Below are 11,771 nucleotides of genomic sequence, written 5' to 3' on the forward strand. Positions count from 1 at the left end.
CTCTTGAGACTCATTTTATGGCTTTCTATGAGAATCTCCCAAGCTAAAATGATTTCTACCATCATCATACTACGTCACTTGTTATATGTAGATAAATACGTTGTGTAATGTCTTCACCACTGTTATTTGTGGTTAACTTCTCTTTTTCAAATTTAAAATAACACTGGCCAAAGAGTAGACATTTAATGCAATATATTGTTGATGTTTTTCTTTCATTAATATTGAGGGGTTTCCGATATTAAATGAACCAATTCTTATTTCTAGGTAGTTTCACGCAAATGTATTGAATAGCAGGATCACAGTTATGTTGCACTTGTAATTCATTTATCTCCAAGGAATCATAGAATCAAAGAGTTGGAAGAGACCTCATGGGCCATCCAGTCCAACCCCCTGCCAAGAAGCAGGAAAATTGTATTCAAAGCACCCTGACAAGTGGCCATCTAGCTTATGCTTAAAAGCCTCCAATGAAGGAGCCTCCGCCACACTCTGGGGCAGAGAATTCCACTGCTGAATAGCTCTCACCATTAGGAAGTTCTTCCTAATGTTCAGGTGGAATCTCCTTTTCTATAGTTTAAATTTAGTAATAATAACGTTCAAATTAAAAAATACCAAAGCAAGCTTGTGGAACATTTTGTGTGGATCCTGCATCTTTATCTTTTATCTTGGTTTCCAGAAACCTCCAACCTATAGTCATTCTGACAGGGAAAATCTAGTAGTATTAATCCAAGAAGTAACTTTTCCAAACTCTGGCAGAGGTACCTGTCAAATTCAACTTGTACCCAGTATTTTTCAACTGCATTATAATAATCTGCATGTAGTGTATTTTCAAGTGGTACTGTATGTTTTGAGCCAACTATTATATAAAAAGCCCACAGAACCATTAAGATTTGCCTGTATATCACATCCCCGCCCTGAAAATAGAGAATGAATGACAAACAACTGCTTACCCCATTCTCTTCCTTATAAAACTTACAGTAGGATTATGTAGTGAGATTACCTGCAGCCCATGGTATAGGAGACTTATTACTCTGAGTCCCCTGTCCCTCATTTTGGATTGGGCATAGAGAGGCAAATCCACATAGTATACATCATAATATAGACACCTGACCTGCCACATGCTTACATGTGGTAAGTTGACAAATGATGATCATTGAGCTATTTGCTAGGCAAATGATGTTGTCGTAATGTGTCATCAAGTTGTTTTTAATGTTTGTTGGCCCTAAGGCAGATATGGGTAGACTCAGGCCTGGGGGCTGCATACGGCCCCTTGGACTCTTAGGCCCCCTCTCTCACCATCCTATCCTTCCTTCCTTCCCTCTTTTCTTTCTCCTTTCCTCCCTCCCCCCTTCCTTTCAACCTTCCTTCCCGTTTTCCTTCCTCCTTCTCTGTCTTTCTCCTTACTTTCTTCCTTCTCTTTTGTCTTTCTTCTCTCTTTCCTTCCTTCCTCATCTCTTGCCTTCCTTTCTCCTTCCATCCTTCCCTTCTGCTCTTTTGTCCTCCCTTCCTTCCCTCTTTCCCTTTCTCCCTTTCTCTTTTCTCCCTCCCTCCTTTCCCTTCCTTCTCTTCCTCCCTCCCTTCTCTTTTTTCCTTCCTCCTTTCCTCCTGGGAGATGTTCAGCTGAGAGAAGAGACAGTTGAAAGGGAACATGAAAACCATGTTTCAAGATTTAAAAGGGTATCCCATTGAGGAGAGGGCAGGGGGAAACTGACTTTCTGCTGCTCTAGAGACTAGGGCACAAGGGGGCAATGGGTTCAAATGACAGGGAAAGAGATTCAATTGAAAAGATTAAGGAGACCTTCCTGGAGAGTGGTATAGGCTGCCTTGGAGTGCGGTGGAGTGTCCTTCTCTGGAGGCTTTTCCACAGAGGGTGTCTATTAGAAGTGCTTTGATTGTGCTTTCCTGCATGGCAAGGGGTTGGACTGGATGCCCCTTGGATAAGGGGGGGGGGTCTCTTCCAGCTCTAGGCTTCTGTATCAAGAGTAGGCAAGACAGGGCCCCATCTTACCCTGATGAATCGGGCTAACCCCATGTTTCCTTCACTTTATGCCTCCGAAAGAGAAGATGAAGGAGAGGAAAGGACAGAGAGGGGCCTTGGGGAGAACCCCCTCCCCCCCTCGGCCCACGCACCCGTTCTGGCCCACCATGTGGCCCCCAAGTTAAAAAGTTTGCCCATGCCTGCCCTAAGGTGAATCTATCATAAATTTGTTCAGAGAGGATTTTGCCTTTGCCTCCCTCTTGAGACAGAGAAAGTGTGAGTTGTCAAATGTCACTCAGTCAAGTTTTCATAGAATAATAAAATCATAGAATCATAGAATAATAGAGTTGAAAGAGACCAGGTGGGCCATCTAGTCCAACCCACTGCCATGCAGGAATAAGCACAAAGTATCCCTGACAGATGGCCATCCAACCTCAGTTTAAAAGCCTCTATGGAAGGAGCTTCCACCACACTCCGAGGCAGAGAGTTCCACTTTTGAATAGCACTTACAGTCTGAAAGTTCTTCCTAATGTTCAGGTGGAATATCCTTTTCTGTAATTTGAACCCATTTCTTCGAGTTCTAGTTTCAAGGGCAGCAGAAAACAAGCCTGCTCCCTCTTCCTTCTGACACCATTTCACATATTTATACATGGCTATCATGTCTCCCTTCAACCTTCTCTTCTGCAGGCTAAACATCCCCAGCTCTTTAAGACACTCCTCATAGGGCATGTTCTACAGATGTTTGATGATTTTAGCATCCCTTCTTCATCCGTGGAGATTTACAACCTGGCTCACTGCTCAAACCATTATACTACACAGTTCTCTGCTAGTCAAATACCTAAGATTAAAATAATATTCTGGCATTGTCGAAGGCTTTCATGGCCGGAATCACTGGGTTGTTGTAAGTTTTTTCGGGCTATAAGGCCATATTCTAGAATATGGCCATATAGCCCGAAAAACTTACAAGAACCAAATATTCTGGCATGCTAAATTGTAGCCAGCTTCAGAAAAGTCAGCCCGCCCCTCATATTCTGAAGGACATTTTGGAAATAAAAAATTCTGTGGTGGTGGGAAAATTGTCTTACTCTCTGTGTGTGTGTGTGCGCAATGTAAATGGTATTGTCCAGTCCATAGAGATAATAGTGTGTCTTGAAATGAAACAACTGTCTCTTGTGTTTTTCCTAACTGTTAGCTGCTTGGAAATTGAGTCAGGTAAATTCTTGTAACCTTGTAAGTATTGTTCGGTCCCACGGCAACACCAGTTCCTTCCATCTGACTGCTTTCAATGCATGATGATTCAAACTGGCTGACTCCACAACTGCACTTCCATTACCCCCAAAGCCTGGGAGTTTCCAGTGTTTGGGAGGGTCTGTGTGCGCTCGGAAGAAGGCTGCATGGCCAACACTCATCTTGCTTTATGTTCCTGAGATACGTAGAATGGGTCAAAGCAAACCTCGCGTACAACAAAGGCGTCATTTGCCAGCTCATCCAGCATTCATTAAACTAGAATAATTGCTCTCGATTTCTCATTTTAGAGATACACCAATTAGGCACACAGTGGCTCCTTTTTGTTTCGGCACTTCACATCCTGTGAAATTGTAAGAGCACTTGCAGAAGTTGTACTGCATGGTTTGTCATTTTTTGGAAGAGTCTCCCACTTAAAAGTACGGAATATAATCATCATGCTCATGAATTCACTATTGATTTCCTTGCATGAATATAGAGAAACCTTGCCTGTTCCATATGGAGGGGGATATAATGAAAATATTTATGTTGGCAGATTCTAAGAGAGAGAGATTAAAGTTCAATGAAAAAGATAATATTTGGGGTGGTTAGCCAAAATGATTCCAGTTAGGAAGAAGGAAAATATGAGCATTAGCTTCAACCAAAACTGAATTGATTCCAGTCGTTTGGGTAGCATTTAATGACTACTTTTGAAACAGTATTTTTAGATTCATGACCAAGGCTTAGGGAGGGCTTTCAAGTGGCTTATTGATACAAAGTATTGTGCTCTTCCAAACAGTCCAATTCCTCCAAGTTGGTGGTAACAACAAGAGATTTTCCCTCTCTCTTGAAAAAGAGCATTTTTATAATGATTGGATTACATCCACAATGTGAAAGAGTAAGTCATGCAGTTTTGAGCCCCATCGTATAATTTTACCTCTCTTGAATTGACATTTTGAAGGTTGATGTTAGGTGGCCTTTAAGTTCAATGCTGAGTTAGGTGGGAATAAGAGGAAGTGGGAAGCAATAAATTGAAGGGGGAAAAAAACCTCAACCTGTTATTGAAATCTATTTATTTTCACCTGGAAGAAAATCTTACTCATTTTGGTATAACTTAGTTTAATTACATATTTAAATCTATTTGGGGTCTATAACTTAGAAATTGTGTTTTTGATTCTGTGTCATTTAGAAAGTACATGTTAAGTATTTCTCCCTATTGGTTGCAATTAATCTACTAAATTAAATGGTAATGTCCATGTTAAATTGGTGTAAGAGGTGACTGATGGTGCATTCTGGTATACCAACACTATTAGTGTTATTTGTATGACCAGAAATTTCAGTACAGTAGAGTCTCGCTTATCCAACCTTTGCTCATCTAATGTTCTGTATATCCAACGCAGTCTGCCTCCCACCTGGATCCACAGCTGTTTCAATACATTGCGATATTTTAGTGCTAAATTCGTATATACAGTAATTATTACATAACGTTATCGTGTATTGAACTGCTTTTTCTATCGGTTTGTTATAAAACATGATATTTTGGTGCTTAATTTGTTAAATCATAATCTGATTTGACATTTAACAGGCTGTTCCTTAATCCTTCCTTATTATCCAACATTTTCGCTTAACCAACGTTTTGCCAGCCCGTTTATGTTGGATAAGCGAGACTCTACTGTAATTGCTTTGTAGAAAACTCACATGGGTTTGACTGCTATAAGCCATTGCTTCTTAAAATGCTTACACTTCAACTATAGTGAACTGAAGAGGCAAATGCCTTTGACAATGAAACTTGCTTTGGGTGAGTAGGTTTACCTGTCGTAGTTCAGTTTTGAAACTGCACCAACATAAATACAAATGTTCCTTAGCACCTGAATCACAGTAGGTAAGAAGAAATGTGATTTCTGTCATTGCTTTTAATTAGTTTTTTTTCATTTTCAGGCAAGCAATTAAGGCATGTAGTGTTCAAGTCTACATACCTTATTATATAATCATATATAAGTCAATTTCATGTATAAGACAAGGAGAAATTGGGGGGCGTGGGGGTTGTGGATTTTGATATGAGCTGTGGATAAGTTGAGGGTAGAAACTAAAGCAGTGGTTCTCAAGCTGTGGGTCCCCAGATGTTTTAGCCTTCAGCTCCCAGATAACCTAACAGTTGGTAAACTGGCTGAGATTTCTGGGAGTCTAAGCCAAAACACCTGGGGAACCACAGGTTGAGAACCACTGACCTATGGGAACATAACAAACAAATATTTTCCTCTTCTTTGAAAAAGGCATAGAAAGACCACATTTTAGGGAGAGCTAAAGGGAGAGTATGATTTCAGTGGGGGAATGGTATTGCTGATCTTGAAGAGTTTACATCTATAGAAATATAGAGAAAGGAATATAAATGAGGAAAAGGAATAAGAATTCAGCATGGAAAAAAGCGGGGAGCAAGGAAAACAGTCTCTTTCGATTAGGGACCCAGTGCAAATGTGTTGACAATAGGCGGAGCCCTTTTGGGCACTAAAGGTGGAGTGGAGTGGCATTAGCTATTTTTAATAGGCCTATACTAAGTGTTTTGTGAAGAGAGACCACCACAACTTGCGAGGCTTATGCTGTAAGCTCCTATTAAAAATGTCTGACACAGACTCCCAGACATTACTGTTGAAGTCTGCATGGCTGGGCTGAAAAAGAAGGTGAGAAACCAGGGAAGGCTGATTTTCGTTCCCTAGTTTGTGTGGAGGAGAAATGGAGTGGGAGCACTCCTTCCATACCTTATCCCACCAAGAGGGACTTTTTTGCTGCTGCCTCCAGCCATCTACTTTGCACCCGATCCACTTTTTTTAGGACAGATTCTGCGCAGAACTCATCAAGCCAGTACAGGCAGTCACCAAGTTATGAACAAGATAGGTTCTCCAGGTTTGTTCTTAAGCTGAATTTGTATGTAAGTTGGAACAGGGCAATTTTTAAGTGTAATTCCACACACACACACACACACACACACACACACACATTCTTTATTTATATCCCGCTCCCTCTCCAAAAGGACTTGGGGCGGCTTACAGCAAAATTAAATCATAACATATACATAAGCAAAAGCAAAAAGACGTGTGTGTGTGTGTGTGTGGCTGGAGATATATCCCCTGTTCAGAAGAGTTCACCTCGCATTCTGTCTTTCTGCCTCTGAGATCATCGGATTTTGAAAAAAAATTGCCGTGTTGTGAAAATAAGGATTGGAAATAAAGCTTCAGCAGAGACTCCTTTTGCCCATGGCAACTCTTTCAGGTGACTCTTTCAGGAGTGAACTTCCCTTCCGAGAGATAGATTTCTCTCACTTCCTATTATCTCACCCCTGTTCTTCACTATGAGCCATATGCAAGTCGGATGTTTGTAACTTGGGGGCTGCCTATATTGTCTCATGGATGAGTTGAGCCCAGTTTTTAGGTGTATTTTGTGGCAAAATCGTTTGTAAGTGTTGAATTTCAAACCATCTTTAGTAATTAGACAATTAAACTTCAGTGATTTTGCCTGAAACATTATGCTTTTATGTCTGTTCTTGTCACTGCTCAAACATAAGCACATGGACTCATTTTTCAGTTAAAACACAGTACTAGAAGGATAGACTCCTCATCCTGAAATCTGGTCCATTCTTAATCTCTTTTTCTGATTCTGCAGTTGCATGGGGCAGCGGGTGGATGGGGGGAATTTTAGAGAACAAATTATTAGAACTAATTATCCCCAAACTGGACTTTTATGTAATTAATAATGGTATTGTTAATATTGATGACTGAAGTAGACTTGACTTCAGTCTGGTATCTTTTGGGGCATTCCGGTATCTTTCTGGGTTTTGTTATTTAACAATTTCTTCTGTTTTATGTTCTTACTTAGTTAAATTATATCTAAAGGAATAATGCAACCTTCCTTTATTTTTATACATCAGATTGGTGGGTGTTGCAGTCTCAATGTTTTCTCGGTACGGGATAACCGGTTATCTCGGATTCCTCCTGAGATATCACAAGCTACAGAACTTCATGTCTTAGATGTAGCAGGAAACAGGTGAGGTCTCCTTATTTATCATGAACCCAGAATACTTTGTATTATCTCTCTCAGAGAAGGACGTGGAATTTGGAGGAACTGTTATGGAGAAACTAGAGTTGTAAATTTTTGACATTTTTCCAACTCTTCTCCAATATAAGGGCATGGGGTGGTGATAGCCTGTGCTTAGCCAAGTGCAGTTTCCAGCACTAAATAGCATAAATGGCTAGAACGTTGTTCAGGTGTTTCCAGAAAATCAGCATTCTCATTTTTTGTGGAGACTTTTCATGCATAAAGAAACCTCTCCTCTAATGAATGTAAGCACCCCCCTAGCCTCATGCTCATTCAAACCAAGACAGTAATATTTATTTATTTATTTATTTATTTATTGCCATTATATACCTCTTTTCTCACCCCTCGGGGGACTAAAAGTGGTATTCATCAAGTAATGGCAAGATTCAATGCCAACATATATACAAAACCAAAGCATACCCTGTTTCTGCGTAAATAAGACAGTGTCTTATATTAATTTTTTGCTCCCAAAGACATCTTGACATTTGGGAGTTGTAGTTGCTGCGATTTATAGTTCACCTACAATCAAAGACCATTCTGAACCCCACCAACGATAGAATTGGACCAAACTTCCCACACAGATCCCCAATTCCTTGAAGGGATTGGCTGGTATGAGCCTCCCTCCAGCTTTGCACACTGTCCCTCGCCCACACATTCGCAGCACACTGCCATGTGTGAGCACACCTTCTCTCCCCTCTCCGCTTGGAGCCTCAGAAACAGCCCTCTCCTTGGCTGAGAGGCTGGCCAATTACAGCGTAGGAGGGCTTTTGGTGGGAGGATTCACTGTCTGTTTCCAAAAAGGAAGAAAAGGACAGGCGGAGAGATCTTCAGCCTTCTTTGCCAAAGGGGTTCCTAAGACCACCCGAAATATGTGTTTTCTGATGGTCTTTGGTGACCCCTCTGAAACCCCCTTGTGATTGAGAAACACTTCGCTAGGTCCTATTTTGCAGGGGAGGTCTTATTTTTCCATGAAGAAGAATTCACATTTATTTTTGAACAAAAAAACTGAACTTTTGTTATATACTATACAGTAGTTTTCAATACATAATAAATATACTGGCCTTCACACACAGGGCCACAAAATACAAGGTCTGTAAAGTACCTGGCTCCCACACACTGTCTGGAGACTGTCATGATCTCCCGCAGCAGTTCTTGGACCACTTGTACAGCAGGGATGATATTGCAGCTTCTGGCCACGAGGGGGAGTGTGCTTTCAAGCAAATACTTTGCTAGGTCTTACACTCTCAGGAGGCCTTATATTTAACAATTCAGCAAAACCTCTACTAGGTCTTATTTTCAGGGAATGTCTTATTTTCGGGGAAACAGGCATCTAAAAACAATAACATATAACTATAAATGAAACCATTAAAATCATATTTAACACAGAACATAAAAAGACATTTAAACAATTAAAACATAGAATTAAAAACATCTTAATACAACATTACAATCATAATATCTGAATAAGGTTTAGATCATTCCTGAAGTTTTTTTTTAACAACAACAACAAATGCTATGTCAAAACCCTTGCTTTTCTATGATAATGCCACAAGAACAGTTGCTTGGTACATCTATTAAAAAGGAAAAGAAGCAGACGTTTCACAATAGAAATGCCTTATTCTGCCTTATAATTAATTGCTAACTGCAGCTGTTGTCATAACTATTGACTTAATAGTAGATTGAATAAGTGCATTTGAATTCAGACCTATATTTAGAATTAGTCACTTGCTTTTTAGAGGAGTTAGCATGTCTGTTGCAGCAAAAAAGTAAATGGCACAAGACTTATTGTTTTCTCCTCTGTTCCCTGTATTTATTTCAGCATGTCTAGAATTTCCCCTTGTTTTCTTTCTACCAGGTTGCTGCATCTCCCTATGTCCCTGACTAGCTTGAAGTTGAAAGCCTTGTGGTTGTCCGATAACCAGTCCCAGCCCTTGCTTACGTTCCAGACGGACACAGACCCTGAAATGGGAGAGAAAATTTTAACTTGTGTTTTACTTCCTCAAATGCCTTCTGAGCCTGGTTGCCAAGGTAAATATAGTCGGAGATCATTTTCCCCCTTACACAAAATGGTTGCAGTCAGGATAAGGAAAGAAAGAAAATCCAGTACCTTTATAAAAGTATGCAAACATACGATCTTTTGTGTGTTGTTGATGACTTTCATGGCTGGAATCACTGCATATTATTTGAAAACCCAGAAATGCTGGACTACTCTAACAACTACCATGTCAGACGGCACAGAGGAGCCATTGAAATTCACACGCATGTGGACAATTTCAACAGAAAGGGGGAAACCATGAAAATAAACAAAACCTGGCTACCAGTATTCAAAAACTCTAAAAACAGGTCAGTAAATAAAGAGGAACACTCCAAAAATGGGAATTCCATACAAGAATAAATCTGGGCCAGCTAACACCTCCAACAAAGGATTCCCCCAGGCAATAAACAGCCAGACCCTGAAGCTGCAAGGCCATTCAATTCAAAACAAGATGGCCAATTGCAGCATTCACACTCACCTCAAACAGACAAGAGTTCTTTCTCACACCCGAGACATTCCACAGGTATATAACCCCACTTGTCTAGTCTCCAACAGACCTCACAACCTCAGAGGATACCTGAGGTGAAATGTCAGGAGAGAATGCTTCTGGAACATGGCAATACAGCCCGGAAAACTCACAGCAACCCAAACGTTTTTTTCAATATAAATGTACAACAAGTTGTAGTTTTAAGATTAAGTGTTTTATGGTTTCTAGCATATGGCTGAAAAGACAGCTTAACAACTGCCCTATGCCTATAATTTGTCCTCCAAAGTATTATTGAACAAATATAAATCTTGACCTTTGTCTTTGAAATGCTTTTCAGAATGATAGTTCTCTGTGTTAAATGTGTATATAATTCGTACTGCAAACAAGTATAAGGCTTACGTAGCTATTAATTTCCACTTATAATTAATAGCTGTATTTTGGGCACTTTAGACATATAAATTGCAGTGAAAACAGTTTCAAAGTAGGGACTGTATAAATTTGGTGAATCAGGCAGCCTCTGGCTTGACTGTTAATATACGAAACTATAATTGGAATTGCCCAGGGAAGCTGTGTCTCTGGGCTCCATGGCAAATCTGATGCAAACAGTCAAGTGAAGATAATAAGCCTACATTATCAGGGAATATTGCATGTTGTTGTGGAACTGTTTTCAGTGACTAGTTTTCCTGGGGCAGAACTTGACATAGGCAGCACTGTCAACCTCCGATGAACAAACGTCCTGTCTCTGCTTCTTGTCCACTGTCGAAGTAGATAACCTACCCCGATGTGGTGCCCTGGAGAGTTTGGTAAATGAAATGTCAGACGAAACGTGGAATGAACGGGCAGTCAACAGAGTCAGCGCCATCCGCTTTCTGGAAGATGAAAAAGATGAAGAGGATAACGAAATGGTATGTTTTTCTTTCCCTCAGAAGGCAAACACAAAAGCAAAGTGGTATATACAGTTTCCCAGGCTCTTTGATTTAAATTATATGGTGCCAACCGATTGTTCTGTGTTTTGTAAATAGATCACATTTTTTTTTGGTTAGAGACTCTCCTGACTTTTTAAACTTATCACAGCGTTAAAGCCTTTGTGAAGGCCAGTTCTTCGTTTTGCTTCCTTAAGGTGGTCCCTTCAGTTTTTGCCGGGGATTGTAAGCTTAGAGGCCTGTGTTTTTGCAGGCAATAGCCCCAGGCTGTCTCCTACCCCACTTCATTGTTTGTCTCTTCCCCATAGTCGCTTCCATTGTCCTTCCTCATTTCACAATCATTTGCATTGGGACATGAAGTTGAGCCAGCGGGAAATTTCAATTTTCTGCTCAAATAGGCCTGGTGGGTGCATCTGTCACTGTACTTATGAGACCTCCACTAACGTCTATATCCTTTTCAGAAGTGAGCCTTGCCAACACCATTTCTCCTAGTTCATTAAAAATGTCAGGCTTCGGAAAGTCATGTCTTTCTAATCAGTATAAATGTGTGCATATGTGAATTACATTGATACTGATTAAGCTTTCCCAAAGAAATAAATGTGTGAGAAGTGATCCTCAACAACACTGTACGTGACAGCCAGAAGGAGCAAAATGCAGTTCTCGAGATCAGAACTTTCCAGATAATTCATGTTGGTGACACATTTTTTGAGACACAGCAAACATGGTCACTATGTTGGCTGTTGTATTGGATCACATGTCGGACACATTATTATTATTATTATTATTATTATTGACACTGTGCTTTTGTGTCAACAATAATAATAATGATGGTGATGTGTCCGACATATGATCCAATACAACAGCCAACATAGTGACCTTGTTTGCTGTGTACTAAGCTTTTCAAATAACAACAACAACAATAATAATACATTTTATTTATTACCCGCCTTTCCTGATGGTGCCAGGCAGGTAACCAAAAAAATGAACATAAAAAATACAATAAGTTACAAAAATTTAATGGGTAAACACATACACATA

At 40.1% G+C, this 11,771-nt stretch overlaps 1 protein-coding gene across 6 annotated transcripts in view; it reads left to right on the forward strand.

Moving 5' to 3' along the window:
- LRRC1 (leucine rich repeat containing 1) overlaps nucleotides 1-11,771 on the forward strand; it is a 126,713-nt gene that overhangs the window by 87,879 nt on the left and 27,063 nt on the right. For 4 of the 6 annotated variants that reach the window (XM_060788221.2, XM_060788202.2, XM_060788215.2 and 1 more), the window contains exons 11-13: nucleotides 7,122-7,237; nucleotides 9,144-9,316; nucleotides 10,576-10,715. In XM_060788221.2, coding sequence (XP_060644204.2) covers nucleotides 7,122-7,237; nucleotides 9,144-9,316; nucleotides 10,576-10,715 — 429 coding nt within the window. The remainder of the gene's footprint in view (nucleotides 1-7,121; nucleotides 7,238-9,143; nucleotides 9,317-10,575; nucleotides 10,716-11,771) is intronic. The other 2 variants (XM_060788208.2, XM_060788235.2) reach the window with 1 other exon arrangement.

Source organism: Anolis sagrei, chromosome 1 (genome assembly GCF_037176765.1).
Source record: "Anolis sagrei isolate rAnoSag1 chromosome 1, rAnoSag1.mat, whole genome shotgun sequence".
Lineage (NCBI taxonomy): Eukaryota > Metazoa > Chordata > Lepidosauria > Squamata > Dactyloidae > Anolis > Anolis sagrei.